Source organism: Ursus arctos, unplaced genomic scaffold (genome assembly GCF_023065955.2).
Source record: "Ursus arctos isolate Adak ecotype North America unplaced genomic scaffold, UrsArc2.0 scaffold_2, whole genome shotgun sequence".
Lineage (NCBI taxonomy): Eukaryota > Metazoa > Chordata > Mammalia > Carnivora > Ursidae > Ursus > Ursus arctos.
In genome coordinates, this window is record NW_026622874.1 from 16,546,373 (window position 1) to 16,565,269 (window position 18,897).

The 18,897-nt window shown below is 34.8% G+C and overlaps 1 protein-coding gene across 11 annotated transcripts in view; it reads right to left on the reverse strand.

Moving 5' to 3' along the window:
- Positions 1-18,897, reverse strand: part of COP1 (COP1 E3 ubiquitin ligase) — a 241,666-nt gene that overhangs the window by 45,166 nt on the left and 177,603 nt on the right. For 6 of the 11 annotated variants that reach the window (XM_048224857.2, XM_026509296.4, XM_026509295.4 and 3 more), the window contains 3 exons: positions 9,436-9,553; positions 6,603-6,727; positions 5,351-5,511 (listed from right to left, as the gene is read on the reverse strand). In XM_048224857.2, the coding sequence (XP_048080814.1) occupies positions 5,351-5,511; positions 6,603-6,727; positions 9,436-9,553 (404 nt within the window). Of the gene's footprint in view, positions 1-880; positions 5,512-6,602; positions 6,728-9,435; positions 9,554-18,897 lie in introns of those variants that run through there. The other 5 variants (XM_057315705.1, XM_057315704.1, XM_057315702.1 and 2 more) reach the window with 1 other exon arrangement.

Consider the following 18,897-nt stretch of genomic DNA (forward strand, 5'->3'; position numbering starts at 1 on the left):
TGCTTGTGTTCCCTCTCTCACTGGCTGTCTCCATCTCTGTCGAATAAATAAATAAAATCTTTAAAAAAAAAAAAAAAGAATTTTTATGGTGAATTTGGAGATAGATGTCCTTCCCTTTGTTGAATCATATTTTTATTTACAAAGTTAGGTTTCCATTCCTCTCTTTGGCTGATTATATTTAAAATTTTTCTAAATTTATAGGGCGCTTAGGTGGCTCAGTTGGTTAAGCTTCCAATTCTTGGTTTCCACTGGGGTCATGATCTCAGGGTGTTGAGATTGAGCCTTAAGTAGGGCTTTGTGCTCAGCACGGAGTCTGCTTGAGACTCTCTGCCTCTGCCCCTCCCCCCATTCTCCCTCTCTTCCTCTCAAATAAATAAAATCTTTTAAAAATAAAATGTTTCAGGGTGCCTGGGTAGTGCAGTCGTTAAGTGTCTGCCTTCGGCTCAGGGTGTGATCCCGGCGTTCTGGGATCAAGTCCCACATCGGGCCCCTCCACTGGGAGCCTGCTTCTTCCTCTCCCACTCCCCTGCTATGTTCCCTCTCTCGCTGGCTGTCTCTCTGTCACATAAATAAATAAAATCTTTAAAAAAAAAAAAAAGTTCCATAAATAAATAAATTGATCTCTTTCTTGTGATCAAAATTAGGTAGAATAGAAATAAAGAACAGAAAGCCAATGAAATGTTTGGCCTTTTTAGAGACAGCTATTGATTTCAAATAACAAAGTAATCTAGGTGAGATTAAACCTGGTATTGTTTCACTGCTTCCCAAAACAGCTCTCTGTATTTCACTATCTCCAACTTCTCCCTTCCCTTTCTTTCTTAAAACCACTCCAATCAAGCTTTTCTCATACTACTCCTTCCATTTTTTTTACTCATCTTACTTGTCTTATTAGCATTTTACAAAGCCAATCAATCCCACCTCCTTGAAAAACTTTTTCACTCGTCTTCCCAGGCACCAGTTTTCTACCATATAGAGAACTACTCTTTCTCAGTCTTTGTTGATTCCTCCTCTTTGCTTCAATCACTGATCACTAAGGTACCCTCCAAAGTATGGTATTCACACTACTTCTAATATCTAATTATACTCCCTTGCAGAGATACCATCCAACTTCCTGGCTTAAACATCACGTGCTCACAGCTACCAATGTCTATCTCTGGCCCCACAATCTCCTGTGAACTCCAAACTTGGTATATCCACTTAGAAGGCAATATATCTCAAACGTAACCAGTCCAAAAGTCACCTCCTGTTCTCCTCTTAAGACACTGCCTCTGGCAGTCTTCTCAATTATTGGCAACTCCACTCCTAAAGTTATGGGGGGGGAGAGAACCTCAATGTCATCCTAGACTTTTCTCTTTCACTCTCCACATGCAATTTATTGGTTCCATGTTCAAAATATGAATGGGATCTGACCTTCTCACTGTTATACCACTATGTTATCTTACCTGGATTATTGCAACAGCAATAATCTTTCTGCTTCCACTCTTGACACCTTATATTATAGTCTATTCTCAAACAGCCAAACTGATTTTTAAAAAATTGAAGTCACACTGTATCACTCCTTTGTTCAAAATCTTAAAATGGCTCCAACTCACACCCGGTAAAAACCAAAGTCCGGACTTTGGTAAACAATGCTCTATTGAAATGGTTCTGCTTCACCACTCTGAAATCAACTACTCTCCACCCAGTTCACTGTAGTGCAGCAACACTGGCCTTCTTTCTGTTCCTTGAACACTAATCACTTTCTTACTTCAAGGCGTCTGAACTGTTTGCTCCACCTGGAATACCCTTCCACCTTTACACATGGATTACATCTTATGTCCTTGTCTTTGCTCGAATTCAACTACTCAAGTAGGTGATTCTGTCACCACCACTGAAAACTACAACTCCCTATTCTAGCACTCCCTGTCCCACTCTCCTGCTTTATTTTTCTCCAAGTCACTCGTCACCTTCTAATATAACAACTTATTTATTTTGTTTTTCCGTCTCCTCTGGCACGTAAAATTTTAAGTCTCCTAAGAGGGCCAGAATTTTTCTTACAGTTTTGTTCAAGTTTATATTCCATATCTAGAACTGTGACTGTACATAATATGTGCTGAATAAACGAGTCTCTCACACTTTCTGCCTCATCTAAAATAGGGAAATGAAGTTATTTTTCATGCCTAATAAAAGTGACTGTTACATAAAAATCAAATTTAAAATAAACCTGGACTGATAATGAAGTGAGTTACAGAACTTTTAAATCTTTTTATTGGTAAATAAAGCAAGTTCCCAGGTGACGCTGATGTGTTGATCTAGGTAGCACACTTTAAGAATCTACTTTAGAAAGGTTATCCTATAAACTACAATATGTATCCCTTTCAGTCTAATAATAATTAGTTTTTTTACCTCCTTCCCTGACCAGGAAAATTCTTGAGAACATTTTAATCACATTTACCCTCTGGCTTATGTTAGTACTATCACATACTTAATACCATGTGCTTAATTAAATCCAACAAGGCACCACTGCTTTATATAGTCAACATGCATTTAGATTTACTACATATTACCACTTCTATTCCTTTTCACCATTTCTACTCCTTCATCTTTTCCACTCCTATCTACCTCAGTGATCTTCATCTTTAGGCTCTTCATCTTCTCCTTCTGCCTTAAAAATATCCTTTCAGGTTTTCTTTTGTGCAGGTCCACTGGTGGCAAATTCTTTATATTTATTTATCGAAAATTGCCTTCGTTTTACTTTTGTCTTGAGAGATTTTCACTGTATAGAGAAATTTAGATTGGCGGGGGTATTTCCCTTTACACAGTGAAGACCTGGTTCCACAAACTCTGGTTTCTATTGCTTCATGAGAAGTTGGCTGTCAGTCTAATTGCTGGTCTTCTGAAGACAGTGTCTTTTTCTCTGCCTTATTTTAATAATCTCCCTTTGCATTTTATTTTCAATAGTTTTATTGTAATATGTCAAGGTGTGGCTGTCCTACCATCAGCAGGGGTCACAGGACCAGACATGATTGGTTTTAGTCTTGCACTAGGTTAGTTAGCTTTATAGAGGTAGATAGGATGGGAAATTCAGCATGCACAACATCTTCAAACTCATCAGGAGGGTGAGCAACTATACATGTGCATAGCTTCTTCCATCTCTCCCGAACCCACACAAAGAATACTCACAGTTGCCAAGGACAGTTAGGGTGCATGGGGTTCTAGATACAGAGATGTACCTTGGTTTCCTGTCAGTCTTATATTGTTCACTTTGGATAGATGTAAAGCCAATATGCCAACTCACAGTTCTCTAAGTACACATGCAATAGTACAGATGGAGTTTCACAGGTAATTTAAGAGACAACTAGCCTGCTAGTAAAAACACTCCATGTTTGTCCTAACTCAGCACATTTCCACAAAGTGACAGTGTAAGAAGGCAGACCCAAGGTCAGATTTTCAGGCAAGCTTAAGTCTCTTCATGGTCCAAGTATAATATTAAATCTTTACTCACATTGTAGATTTATTCTTTGAGGTACAAGGGCTTCCTGAATCTCTGCCTTGATGTCTTTCATCAGTTTTGTACAGTTCTCAACAACGATTCCTTCTAATATTTCTTCAGTTGTATTACTTCTTTTCTCTCCTTTTACGTCTTTTATTGAAATACATTAAACTTTCTTCCTTCATCCTTTATTTCTTTCCTTTATTTGTTTCTCCATGCTTCCTTCTGTATATTTTCTTCTAACTTACAAGTTCATTGATTCTCTTTTCAACTCTGTCTTTTCTTCCACACAATCCATTCACTGAGTTCTTAATTTTGGTAATAATAATTTTTTACTTCTAGGATTTTCATTTTTAAAATAGTTTTTTAGTTCCCAGTTGAAATTTTTGATCTTGTCTTTTATCTTGTCAGTGTGGTTATTTTTAAGCTATGTCTGATAATTCCAATATCCAGAGCTGCTATGATTTTCTGTTGTCCACTACTTATGATAAATTTATTCAAAACATCTTGCCTTTTTCTATGTCTGCCGGTTTTTTATTGTGGCTTAGTTACTGTATTTGCAACTTAAAAAAAAATAAATTCCCAGATGATCTTTTTTAGATCTTCTTTCAAAGAGGATTTAATTTTAACTAGCAATACAGGACCATTTCAATTTAATTTCAGGACTGATATGATCTGGCGTTGCAATCACTGTGAGTTTATCTTCTACTGGTTTACCATAGACCACAGCCCTTTTGGGGCCCTAAACCAAAGTAAGTTCACCCACATACTGGTGAGCTAGATTCTGATCCCTGGGCCTCCACGAAGCTGCCATAAGTGTTCTCAGCCATTCTACCAAGAGTGGCAAAGGCTCCCAGAAGAAGCACATACTCCAAAGCCAGGTTGACATTCCTACACTGGTAATTCTTTTCTACCTTGTTTACATTCTCCAAACAGGTTTCTGTTGTTGTTTTTAAAATAAATGTACTCAGTCCAACTTTTCTAGTTCTACTTATGGGGAAGGTCAGTATAAATCACCTAGTTTACCACTGCCAAAACTGGAAGTTGATTAATAGAACTTTAAATAAGATAGGAATGGGATATATCCAATTAAAGTTAAACTGTATTAGCAACTCAGAATTCTGAAAGGACCCATCAAAGAAGAACTTTTTGGTTCAAAAATAAAACCAACCAAGTAAGCACCTAAAGACCTATTTTTCAAAAAGATGACATTAGTGAGGGACTACTGTTTATAAAAATCAAGATAATAAAAAGAACTATTACTTCATATAACTTATGAGAAAGCTTATACTTTAAAATGTAGGAATAAGTGAGAAGTTTAAGAAAACTTTTTTTTTCAAATCTAGAAGTACAACTTTCTTATTAAGAAATTCAATGTTTTTAAATATTCTTGTATAAGTGCATTTTGTAGAGAGCAATTCTGCCCTGAAATACTATTTAATTAGGTGTAGATATAAGGTACTCTCCTTTACCTACATCAAATTTTTTTCCTGCTAAGACAATACCAGGTTCAGTTAAATATTTATTGAGTATATACTGTAAATGATCATTAAGGAAAATGAGACAGTGTGTACTCTAGAAATTTCCAGTCTTATAAGGAGATATAAATAGACAATGTGATCATGCTAAAACAGAGGTATGCAGAAGATGCTATGGGTACATAGGAGAGACATTATATCATAGTGACACTGTTCCATTAGTGACATTTCAATTATTACCTAAAATGCCTTTGGTGATGCAATATTAAGCAAAAAAGAAAATTTGTATCACATATCAATTTATATTTTAAACTTAAAAAAATTCTCACATGAATACATAAACAAATATATAAACAGTTATATGAGACATCAAGGTGAAAAAACGGACATGAAAACTTACCCCATCTGGCAATGCCCTCCAGCACACAGCACTAACAAATTCATTTGTATCATCTTCTTTTCGGTCTTTATCCAGAACGCTTTTGACCGTATCAAACTTAAAAGTTAGCAAAGTCTTAGAAAGTCCTTTATAGTACAAGTAAAGGGAGTTGTTCTCGCTTCCTGAAAAAAAAATGTTGAAATAAATAATTTTTTAGAATGGGAGAATTCAGAATTAGGACATCACATTCATAAGGTAATTATTACTCAATGTTTAAGCTCAAAGACAAATCTTTTATGGTTGAATTTGAAAGACCAGAGCACAGCATTTCTTTGGAATCACGTGAGAAAAAGATTCATAGAAAAAAAGCTACACTTTACTAATCTAAAGAAATAATAACTAGTAAATGATATAACAACCTTGATAACTATAAGGTTAAAATTACTGCAAAATCCTCATTTATAGTAGAGGTCTAAAGACGACCAGAAATTTGTTATTATAGCATGAATCTTACACGACATTTAGAAAGATTTCTAAGGGGGGGGAAAGCTACAGCACTTACAAAGGCAGATTTTAATAACCTACAAAATTTATGTCCCATTCCCCAATAAAGACATTACTGTATTAGATAAGCAGCCTATAAGGAAAACTTTATTTTGGAGTAGTCTATCAAAGTTGAATAATTGCAAGAAATTTGCTTTGGTAGGGTTTACATTATATATAACTTTACTAAATAAAGGTCAAGTCATTTGAAAGAACTGATGAAGTTTATATATTCAGGCATTAGGTGTATTAAGCATTTGAACATTACCTAATTTGATTTCTACTTCTGACTTAAACTTGTATAAATTACCAACAACAAAAGCCCTAGAATAACAGATCAAGATTATCTAAACAAACTGCTTAATGAAGAGAACGCTCTGTAGGGGAAAATGAATTTCAACCTTAAGAAGACAAATAATGTCTCTGAAATTAGGACATTGGCAGAAATTAATATTTTCTTTTACGTAATATCTACAGAATTTATGTTACGATGGAGAACAATTATAAAACATATTTAACAATCTTATACTATTTCATGCAGTCAGGGTCTGTGCTCAGTAATGGAGGGAAGGACTAATGCTTATTCCAGTACAATCCAAGAAGAATTCAATATGCTACTTTCTGGACACACAGATCATTTCCTGACTTGGTATATAGCCTGTGTGCGCTGAATGCAATTTCAGGGACAAATTCCTGTTAAAAAGTTCCAGGAAAAGATGGTTTTACTTACCACAAGCTATATAATCGCCATTGGAAGCGAGGCCTACAAAGTTTTTTTCATTGATGTGACCCTTGAAGGAACGTAGACAGTATGGTTTCCCTACATTCCACAGCTTTAGCTGGCTGTCTGTTGAGCTGAGGTAAACACAAAAAATGAGAATGCAATTAAGATTTTATGGTCTGAAACTCATCCCTACTAATTAGAGGCAATCCAGTTTGGTGGTTTAGTATGCAGACTATGGAGCCAGATTTTCTGAGTTACAATGCCCAATATACCATTAATTTGCTTTTGACCTTGGGAAAGTTATATAACCTCTTCGGCCTCAATTTTGTTCATTAGTTATGTGAAATACAGTGATTCCTACATTATTGAATTAGATAAATTCTATAAGATGTGAAAACTAAATTAATTCATTTAAAATGGTTTCAATAGTCCCTGGGCATGTAGGAAGTGCTTACTAGTAAACATTACTCATCAATACTGTCACACCACCACCATCAAATAACAAAGAGTTCCATTGGGAGTTTTGTTTAATTTCAGGTATACACTCTATGCCACTTGATTCAATTTACTTTTCAACTACTCAACTGTATTCTTTTACTAAATTTAACCTATTTTGACAGCTTAGTTGTATCTACAGGGATGGAATATAATGAATGATTGGAATGGTCTATATAAAGTAATTTATTTACTGAAATAATATGCAAATGCAATTATTTATCAAAAATTAACTGAATATAAAGATTGTTGGTAATACTATCATATAGAGACAGTCTTAGAACTTGAATAAAACACCATGCTTTTTTCTTTTTGTTACAAATATCCAATCGTATCATATACATTAGGTTGTAAATTGTTTATCCTTTATTTGATAATTTGGTTTATAATTTTTCTGTAAAATAAACACATTTTGATATCATTGTTAATGACTACATGCTAAATCATCTTTTCTCTTACTGTAACATTCACAGAATATGGCACAATGCTGAATACTTTACATTCATTACTTCATTTAAAGAGTCACAACATAACTATTATTAGCTCTATTTTAGCAACTAGGCAACTGAAAATGAGAAAATTAAGGACATTTTCAAGGTACCACAGATAGTCAACAGCAGAGCCAAGACTGAAACTGACTTATTTCAGAGGCCAAACTCCAAGCTCTTTAAATACTTCTCTATAGCTTCTCATCATTTCTTCAATAGACATTTATGGTGCTTTAAATTTTTTTTCTCAACAATGTTGTATTGAATATTTCTTTAGGTGTGTATATATTTTTATTGGCCAAGAATTCAGAGGTTGTGGCAATATATGTATATTTTAATATTACGTTTGAACACTTCCAAATATACTTGTGGATAAATTTGTTCTAAAAACTTCTAAACCTCAAACATATTCAAGAAAAAAAATATGGTGATTTATAAAACTTAAGAAGGACAAGAGATTGGTGAAAATACAAACAACATATCCATATTAATACGGTTAACTAAAATTTCCCAATTTATAATATTAAGTATACATATATTTCAACTACTGGAAATCAAACTGTATAAATCTGAAGTTAAAGAAAAATATTTTTGCCATATAATCAACCATCCACATTTGAATCTGAATAAAATTTTAGTTATATACTGCCCATTATTATTCCTAAAGATGGGATACATTTTGACTGGTTAACACTAATTTAAGTTTATGAACTCATTACCTATGTTATCTTCCCTTGGAAAACTCAGTTCTCACTTTTTTCCTTGTTTGTAACTCAGCTCAAATTACCTTATTAAATCAATTCAAATTACCAATTTATTATCTAAATCAACCAGTATAGAGGTAGACATGGTGGGAGATACCAAGTATTAATGCCAAGGCACTGGCATTAGTGATCTCCTAAGATTAGAGATTAGAAACTAATGGGGGAAAAAAACTAAGTGAAGAGAAGAAAGCAATGTATCATTAAGCATGAAAAGAAATAATAGATAGGAAAAACAGAGAAATTAAGAATGGGTATTTGTTAGGGTAATATAAAATAAAGAGGGGGCACCTAGGTGGCTCGGAGCCCTGTGTCGGGCTCCCTGCTCAGCAGGGAGCCTGCTTCTCCCTCTCCCTCTGCTTGTGCTCTCTCAAATAAATAAATAAAATCTTCTAAAAATAAATAAAATAAAATAATGAGAACTATGAAATGGGTTAACAGAAAGAAGGTACTGCCTGTTAGAAGCACTCTGTCAACAATATTTTGGCAACTGAGGTTTATTTATCTGGTTGACATCTTGTTAACCTTCAAACAAAATAAAAGACAACTAAAAGCTTCCATTATAATTCTCTAGTGCAGAAGGCTTCTCAAAGAATATTTGTCAAGTATAAGCAGCCATATTTACTTCTTTTCAAAACATATTTAAAACTTACTATGAAACCACAGGGAAATCAAGTAACAGAATCAACCAAATATTACCTAAAACCAAAAATAATACTACTGTACTGCAATGCAGATAAATAAACAATAACATATTGATTTTAATAGATAAAATACTTCTCATTCTATTCCACCAACTATGTTGTTTAACTCTCAAGGAGAAGCAGTGGCTGAAATCCAATCTAAAGTTCAAATGTTGAAGGGGGGTGCATTAAAAACTAACATCATAGGATTTTAGTTTAGTAAAAGTGAACAATACAAACCAAAATATACATTTATTTTAATTAGACAATTTATTTTAAAAATCTACTATTTATGAAAAAGTACACATATCACAGTGTTACTCTTTACAGATACCCACGGTGACATTACAAAACTGGTAAATGATGACAGAGCTCTCCGTATTAAGCTTCACCTCAGGAAAGTAATACTCACGCAGAGACAATTTCCTCACCACTCACAAACTTTGCATAAGAGACTGCTTTTCGGTGTCCTTTGAATACCATGATTGGCTGTTTAGTGTTACGAAGATCATAGTAGTGGACACAGTGATCTAAAACAAAGCAAAACAAAACAAAAAAAGAGAAAAATGTAGTAAATGAAGAAACAGAAAGCAAAGCTCATTTAAATGGTTTTGGCGTCTTTCATCAAAGGTTTCAGGGACAATATCAAACCTGTAACAGCAGAAAACTAAGTGCTATGATTTTCAAAAACAAGAAAACTATATTGGGTTTTCTGTTTTGAATGTAGAAAATGTGGTTGCATAAAAAGTATATACACACATGCCAATGTCAGTCTAAAAGGGTGTTCAACTGGTATTTCCAGGGATCCTGGCTCTAAAGCCAGAGTATTAAGCATTCAAAGTAACTGCAAACTTTAAAATGTATCCTTACATTTTAGATGACCTTATAAAAAAAAAAAGGTAATATAAACATTTTAGGCTTCTGGTTAAAGAGAATGCTATGTAATTTCCTGCATTTGCTCTTGAAAAATACTTTCTTGAGACACATTTAACATATAACAAAACCAACTCACTGTTAGGTGTACAATTCAATGATTTTTAGTAACTTTACCCAGTGGTGCAACCATCTCCATAAATCAGTTTTCGAACAGTTTACTCATCCCAGTAAGATCCCTCATGCCCATTTACCACTCACTGCCCTAGGCAATCACTACGTCTTTCTCTATAAATTTACCTTTTCTGGACATGGAGTCATACAATACATGGCTTCTATGTAGGGCTTCTTACACTTCACACAAAGTTTTTAAAGTCCATCCATGTTTTAACACATGTCAATAGTTCACTCCTTTTTATTGCTGAATAGTACCTATTGTATGGATATACCGCATTTTGTCAGACCACTCACCAGGTGAAGGATATTTATTCCCACTTTTTGGTTATGAAAATTAATGCTGCTATGAACAATCACATTGAAGTCTTTGTTTTTGTTTTTAAAGATTTTATTTATTTGACAGAGAGACACAGCAAGAGGGGGAACACAATCAGACGGAGTTGGAGAGGGAGAAGCAGGCCTCCTGCTGAGCAGGGAGCCCGATGCGGAGCCCGATGCAGGGTTCGAACCCAGAACCCTGGGATCATGACCTGAGCCGAAGGCTGATGCTTAATGACTGAGCCACCCGGGCACCCCAAGTCTTTGTAAGGACATGTATCTGAGTCTCAGGTAGATAACCAAGAAGTGTTAATTACTGCACCATGTGGTAACTTTGTGTTTTTAGGAAATTGACAAACTGCTGACTGTAACCTTTTACTTTCCCACCAGCAATACATGATGGTTCCAATTTATATGAGTTCTTTGAAAATTTTGGATACAATTTAAAAAAAAACAAAAAAAAAAGTTTACAAATATTTTCAACCATTCTGCTTGTCTTTATCATTTTCTTAACAGTATATTTTGAAGGACAGAGCTTTGGATTTTGATAAAGTCCAATTTACATTTTTTTCCTTAAACTCATAAAAAACTCTAATCCAAGGTCTTAAAGACTTTTCCTCTATTAATTTGTAGCTTTGTTTTAGTTCTTAATTTATGCCTATGATCAATTTTAAGTTATTTTTTCTGTATGGTATGAAGAAGAGGTCAAAGTTCATCTTCTTGCATGTGGATAGAGATGCATCCAGTTGTCCACATGAACTGAAAACAAACTTTTTCTCTAATGAACTGCTTCAGCACCCTTACTGAAAATGAACTGACTTCTGGATTCATAATTCTGATCAAGTGATCTATATATGTCTACCTCCTGCTAGCCAACAATGTCTTGTATAACTGTAGCTTTTTTTTAAAAAGATTTCATTTACTTATTTTTAAAGGATTTATTTATTTTATTGAGAGGTGAGCGGACAGAGGGAGAGGGAGAGAGAATCTCAAGCAGATTCCCTGCCAAGCAAGAAGCCTGAAGTGGCGCTTGTGACCCAGAGATCATGACCTAAGCCGAAATCAAGAGTCAGATGCTTAACCAACTGAGGCACCCAGATGCGCCTAAATTTTGTTTGTAAGTTAATTTCTACACCCAACGTGGAACTTAAACTTACAACCCCAAGATCAAGACACGCATACTCTACTGACGGAGCCAGCCAGGCGCCCATAACTAATTGCAGCTTTAAAATTTTGAAATTCAGTAGAAAAATTCCTCCAACTGTGTTCTTTTATACAATTGTTTTGGCAATTCCTGTCCTTTAGCATTTCCACATAAATTTTTGGATCAGCTTATCATTTCCTGGGAAAAAGCGTGCTAGAATTTTTACACAGATTGAGTTGACTCTATAAATCAATTTCAGGAGAATTATCATTGTACAATATTAAGTCATCCAGTCTATGAACAAAATATCTCTGCATCTATTTATATCTTAATTTCCCTCAGCAAATTTTTATAATGTACAGTGTACAGGTCTTGCACTTTATTAAATTTATTCCTTAAGTATTTTATGCTTTTTGATGTTATTCTGAACAGAACCTTATTTTTATTTTTTTTTTTAAGATTTTATTTATTTATTTGACAGAGGCAGCCAGCGAGAGAGGGAACACAAGCAGGGGGAGTGGGAGAGGAAGAAGCAGGCTCCTAGCAGAGAAGCCTGATGTGGGGCTCGATCCCAGAACGCTGGGATCACGCCCTGAGCCGAAGGCAGACGCTTAACGACTGCGTCACCCAGGCGCCCCCAGAACCTTATTTTTAGACTGTATATTGTTCATGTTTAGAAAGACTATGTTTTATGCTGATATTGTATTCTGTGGCCCAGCTGAACAATTATTAGTTCTAATTTTTTTTAAGATTCTTTAAAATTTTCTATATATGGGATGATGTCATCTGCAAATAAAAACAGTTCAATGTTTTCTTTCAAACAGGGTATCTTATGTTTCCTCTTCTTCCCTGGCAGTATTAGCTAGAATCTCCATTACTGGGTTGAACCAAAGAGGGGAAAGTGAACTACTTTGTCTTGTTCCTACTTGTAGGGGAGAAGCATTCAGTCTTTCACCAGTAACTATGATATTCCCTAGTAGTTTTTCATAGAAATATTCTGTCAAGTTGAGGAAGTTTACTGCTATTTGTTTGTTAAGAGTTTTAGTCATCAATGGGTATGAAATTTTGTCAAATGCCTTTTCTCTGTTTATTGGCACGATTGTGTGGTTTTAGTTCTTTATTCTATTAATATGGTATATTACATTGATTAATTTTTGGATGTTAAACAAATCTGGTTACTCCTGGGATAAATTTCACACTGCATAGTGATAATCTTTTAAATATACCATTGAATTTGCTTTGCTAATATTCTGTACAGGGAATTTGCATCTATATTATTGAAGAATACTGGTCTGTTTTTCTATTCATGTGATATCTTGGGCTTCAGGTTTTGAAAATTCTTCAGGGAAGAATTTGTGAATACTAGTATTATTTCTTATCATTTAATAAAATTTACCAGTAAAGCCATCTGGGTCTCTGACCTTCTCTGTAGGAATATTATTAGCTACTCAATTTCTTTCCCTTTCATAGGTCTATTCAAGTTTTATACTTCCTCTGAGTCAATTCTGTTTATACATCATGTTCTAAAATTTGTTCACTTCATCTACATTAAGTTGGCATACAGTTGTTCAGAGTAATCTTTTTAATATCTGAAGGTCAGCAGTAACCTCCCTTCTTTAATTCTTTTTTTTTTTTTTAAGATTTTATTTATTTATTTACAGAGAGAGGGAACACGTGAGTGGGGGCAGAGAGGGGCGGGAAGGGGCACAGAGGGAGAGAGAGAATCTCAAGCATGCTGAGCACAGAGCCTAATGCAGGACTGGATCCCAAGACCTTGAGAGACCTAAGCCAAAATCAACAGGTGGACGCTTAACCAACTAAACCACTTAGGTGCCCCTCCTTCAATTTTAGTGATCTGTGTCTTCTTTTTTTCTTAGTCGACCTAAAGGTATCCCAATTGTGTTGCTCTTTCAAAGAACCAACTTTTCTTTTCTTTTTCTTTTTCTTTTTTTTTTAAAGAGAAAGAGTGCAAGTAGGGAGGAGGGGCAGAGGGAGAGAGAGAGAATCCTAAGCAGGCTCCACGTTCAGCATGGACCCCACATAGGACTTAATCTTATGACCTTGAGATCGTGACCTGATGCGAAATCAAGAGTTGGATGCTTAACCAACTGAGCCACCAAGGCACTGCTCAAAGAACCAACTTCAGTTTTACTGATTTTCTATATCATTTTTCTGTTCACAATTTAATTAATTTCCACCCTATTATTTCCTTCTTCTGCTTGTCTTTGGCTTTATTATTTTTTTCTGGATTTTTATGGTGAGAGTATAGATTATTATTAAGATCTTTCTCTTTTTTAATATAAACACTTGAAGGTAGACATTTCCTTTTTTTTTTTTTTTTTTTTAAGATTTTAAGTAATCTCTCAAAATGCAACGTGGGGCTCAAACTTAAAACCCCAAGATCAAGAGTCACATGCTCCACTGACTGAGCCAAGCGTCCCCAAATAGACATTTCTTCTACGCACTGCTTCGGCTGCTAGCACAAATTTTTTTAAAATTTTTTAAAGATTTTATTTATTTATTTGACAGAAAGAGCAAGCACTCACAAGCAGGCAGAGCAGCAGAGAAGCAGAGGGAAAAGCAGGCTCCCCACCAAGCAGAGAGCCGACATGGGGCTTGATCCCAGGACCCTGGGATCATGACCTGAGCCAAAGGTAGATGCTTCATGACTGAGCCACCCAGGTGCCCCTGCTAGCACAGATTTTAATATGATGGTTTTTATTTATATTCACTTCAAAATATTTTCTAATTTCCCTCATAACTTCTTCTTTGACCAAAGAGTTATTTAGAAATTTACAAATATTTGTGGAGTTCCCAAATTAACTATTGTTGTTAATTTCTAATTTAATTCCATTTAGTCAGAAAACATGATTTTTATTATTTCAATCTTTTAAAATTTAATAACACTTATTAGATGACCTAATATATGGTCTATTCTGGAGAATGTTCCATGTTCCCTTGAAAAGAATATATATTCTCTGTTCTTGAGTGGAGTGAGCTATATGTGTGTCCATTAGGTCAGGCTGATACTGTTATTCAAGTCTTCTACACATTTTCTGACTTTTGTCCAGCTGTTCCATTAAGGTTATTGACATTAGAGTACTTAAGTCTCCAACTGCTTTTGTTGAATTGTCTCTTCCCCCTTCAATTCCATAAATTGTAGTTTAATGTATATCAAAATAGTTTAAGTGTACATATATTTATAATTGTTACATCTTGCTGCTGAATTGACCCTTTTATCATTATAAAAGGGTTTGCTTTGTTTCTAGCACCAATTTTTACTTATAGTCTAGTTTGATTTAAATATAGCCATCCCAGCTTTTTGTTTACTGTCTGCATGATATATCTTTTTCCATCTTTTTACTTTCAATCTATTTGTGTCTTTTGAATCCAAGGTGTATCTTATAAACAGTACGTAGTTGGCTCTTGTTTTTTTCACCCATTCTGCCATCTCTGCATCTTGGAGTATTTAGTCCACTTGTATTTAACATAATTATTTATATGACAGGATTTATACCTACAACTGTGCTATTTGTTTCTCTTACATCTTTTCGCTTCTATATACCTCCCTTAGCCTTTTTTGTGATAAATAGAAATTCCCCAGGATAACACTTTTGTTCCTTTGTTGCTGTTTTTTATTATACTTTTTAGAAGCTATTTTTACACTGGTTTTCTGGGGATTATAATTAGCAAGTGAATTTTAAAAAATTTAGTTCAGATCATCACTAAGCTAATTTTATTTTATTTTTTAAAAGATATTATTTATTTATTTATTTATTTATTTATTTATTTATTTATTTGACAGAGAGAGAGAGAGGCAGCGAAAGAGAGAACACAAGCAGGGGGAGTGGGAGAGGGAGAAGCAGGCTTCCTGCCGAGCAGGGAGCCCGATGCAGTGTTCCATCCCAGAACACTGGGATCATGACCTGAGCTGAATGCAGACGCTTAACGACTGAGCCACCCAGGCGCCCCAGATCATCACTAAGCTAATTTTAATATTATGTGGAAATTTTGCTCCAATATAACTCTTCTCCTCTCCTCCCACACCATCCTTTGTGCTATTATGGACATACATATTATATCATTTTAGGGTAAAAGCACATGAACACAATTTTATAATTCTTGTTTTACACAATTTTCTTTTTTTTTTTTTTGTTATTGTTAAAGAGAGGGAGAGCGAAAATGTTAAACAGATTCCCCATCCAGTGGGGAACCCATCAGAGGGCTTGATCTGAGGACCCTGAGACGATGACCTGAGCCAAAATCAAGAGTTAGACACTCAACCAACTTAGTCACCCAGGGGCCCCTAAGCTATCTTTTAAATCAGTTAGAACTGTTACCAAAAAATACAACTATCTTTTATTATACCAATATAATTATCTTTACCCAGTGTGTTTTGTTACTCTATATGGATTTACATTACTTTCTCATATCCTTTCATTTCAGCCTGAAGGACTGCCATATGTAGTATTTCTTGTGTGAACTTACTCAGTTTATCTTAGAATGTCATAAATTTTTCATTTTTTTCATGGGTAGTTTTGCTGGATACAAAACTCTTTCTTGATAATCTTCCTTTCAGCATTTAGAATATATCTCACTGCCTTCTAACTTCCATGGTTTCTGATGAGAAGTTGCTAATCTTATGGGGATTGCTTTAATGTGCTAATTTGCTTTTTTCTTGCTGTTTTCCAAGATTATCTCCCTGCCTTTGGCTTTCATAGGTTGAATTTGATGTGTCTATGTGCCCATCTCTTTGAGTTTATCCCACTTTGAGCTCATTGAGCCTCTTGGGTATGTAAACTGATGTTTTTCATACAATTTGGGAAGATTTTGGCCACTTTTCCCCTAAATATTTTTCCATTCCTTTCTCTATTCCCTTATTTTCTGAGAGTCTATTTATGGTGGCATGCTTAATGGTATCTCACAGGTTTCCAAGGCTCTATTCATTTTTCTCCATTCTTAGACTGGGTAATCACTATTGACCTATCTTCTAGTTCACTGATTCTTTTGCCAGGTCAAATTTGCTCATGAGCCCCTCTAGTGAATTTTACATTTCAGTTATTACACTTTTCAACTACCAAATTTCTATTTGTTTTTTCTTCTATTTTTTTTAACACTATTTGGTGAGACATATTTTCATATTTCTCTTTCATTCCTTAATTGTATTTTAATTCAATTAATATACTTACAATAGATGTTTTAAGGTCTCTATCTAGTAAGCCTGACATCTGTGATAGTTTCTACTAATTTTTCCTGCTTCTTTGCATATCCCATAGTTTTTGGTTTGTGGGGATTTTTTGATAAAAAGTAGACACTTCAGATAATATAATGTGGTAACTCTGGAATCAGATCCTACCTCCCTCTCCTGGGACTTTTGTGACTTGGCTTTTTGTTTTGGCTTTGTTGCCACATATTTGTCTGAAGACTTTTCCAGAAGTGAATCTGTAGTCTCCAAACCCACGCTATATGGAACCACTTGAGTCTCAACTGGTTTTCCTTCTTAAAATTTTTTGGTTTTTTTGTTTTTGTTTTTGTTTTACTTAGATGAGTAAAGGTTGCTCCTGGGTCAGCATCACTTAGTAGCCACAAAATTTTCTCAAATGTTTTAAGCCAGTATGTCTTCTACCCTTTGCCCAGGGTACCTATGTGCGTGTTAGGGCATCCTTTCAAAGCTCAGGCAACTTCTAAATCTCCATTGGCCTTCACTGCTTACTTACACAGAGTCAATGAGAAGTAAGCAACTAGAGCCCTTTCTATTTTTTCCTGGATAAGCACATTGGCCTGAACATGCAGAAAGCATTCTGCATCCTAGGAACATGTAAGAGTTTTTTCAAAGCACCTGTGGCTGTTTTGTTGCCCAGATCTTCCTTTTAAAGTTTTTGACTGGACTCCTGTTTGTCCCATCTGGTATCACAGCCTTAGACAATTGTGACACTACATCTGACTGTTCTCAACAAGACCATGGGTACAGGTTTTTCCCATGGAGACTGTGAGTCAGATCAAACAGAAATAACATCTTGTGCATGTGGCTTTTTCCAGTAAGCTGTAAGTAAAGTGAAACAGTGACAATGATCTAGAAATGGGGCATTTTAAGAAGTTCCCACAAGTTTGGTTTGTTTTTTTTTCCTAGTGGTGGCTACAAGACTATTGGTTTTCAAGGCTTATATGCCACAAGTTAGCTCAGTTTTTATAAATTCACCTGTATTTTTGTTGCTTATATGGAAGAGTATTCCCACATTTTTTCCCTTTATTATTGCAATTGCATTAAGTGATCACCTCAAATGACAGCAATCAGCTTCTATTATGGAGATATAAATGTACAGCTGCAATTTGGCATGTGCTAAAGTAAAAATGGGAAAAAATCCTGCTTCAAGTGCCATGCTCATGTTAAACTTATCAGTTGTAAAGTTTAAACTTCTCTTTTCCCTTAATAATTCAAAATTGAAAAACATTTTTGTAAAATAAGTCTTTAATTTCTTGTTATTTTATAAAAGCTGAAAATAATTTGATATAATAAAAACAGCACAGTACAATAATACACTAACTTATTCAAAGGCTAATAAAAAACAAAGAAGTAATATATAAAAAATGTAGGGATATAAGTAAAGGTTAAATTATCTACTGTGTACTATAAAGACTTTACAGTAGGTGGGATGAAAAAGGTAGTGTAGAGACTACGTAAAAAATGGGAAATGTTTCTATAGACATGGCAATCTCGAAAGAAACCACACTACAGTACTCAGAACCAGCTTACTATGTGCAGTGGCGATTTTTTTTTCAGCAAAACATATATTACCCGTCATATTACTGTTATTATGTCATCATGCTGCTACTTTCTTTCTTTTTGGTTTTTATTTTTACTGTATTTAATTAGAATTTGATTTGACTACCAGTTGCTTAAGAACTAGGAACATACGAAAGTAGTCTATAATTTTACATTTACCCATATAACTTAGTAACTTTGTGATAATAATAGTTTAGGTCAGGGAAGAGGAGTCCTCAGTAATGTGCTTTCCATTATAAAGGGAAATACTGAAGTGTTATCATAATTTTTAAAAATATCCTTAAAAATTTGAGGATTTAGTATATGATCACATTTTCTATTTCTTTTCTTTCCCCAACTTATTTTGAAAAGTTTCAGGGGCGCATGGGTGGCTCAGTCGTTAAGCGCCTGCCTTCGGCCCAGGGCGTGATCCCAGTGTTCTGGGATCGAGCCCTGCATCAGGCTCCTCGCTGGGAGCCTGCTTCTTCCTCTCTCACTCCCCCTGCTTGTGTTCCCTCTCTCACTGGCTGTCTCTCTGTCAAATAAATAAAATCTTTAAAAAAAGAAAGAAAGAAAGAAAAATTTCAAACCTACAGAAA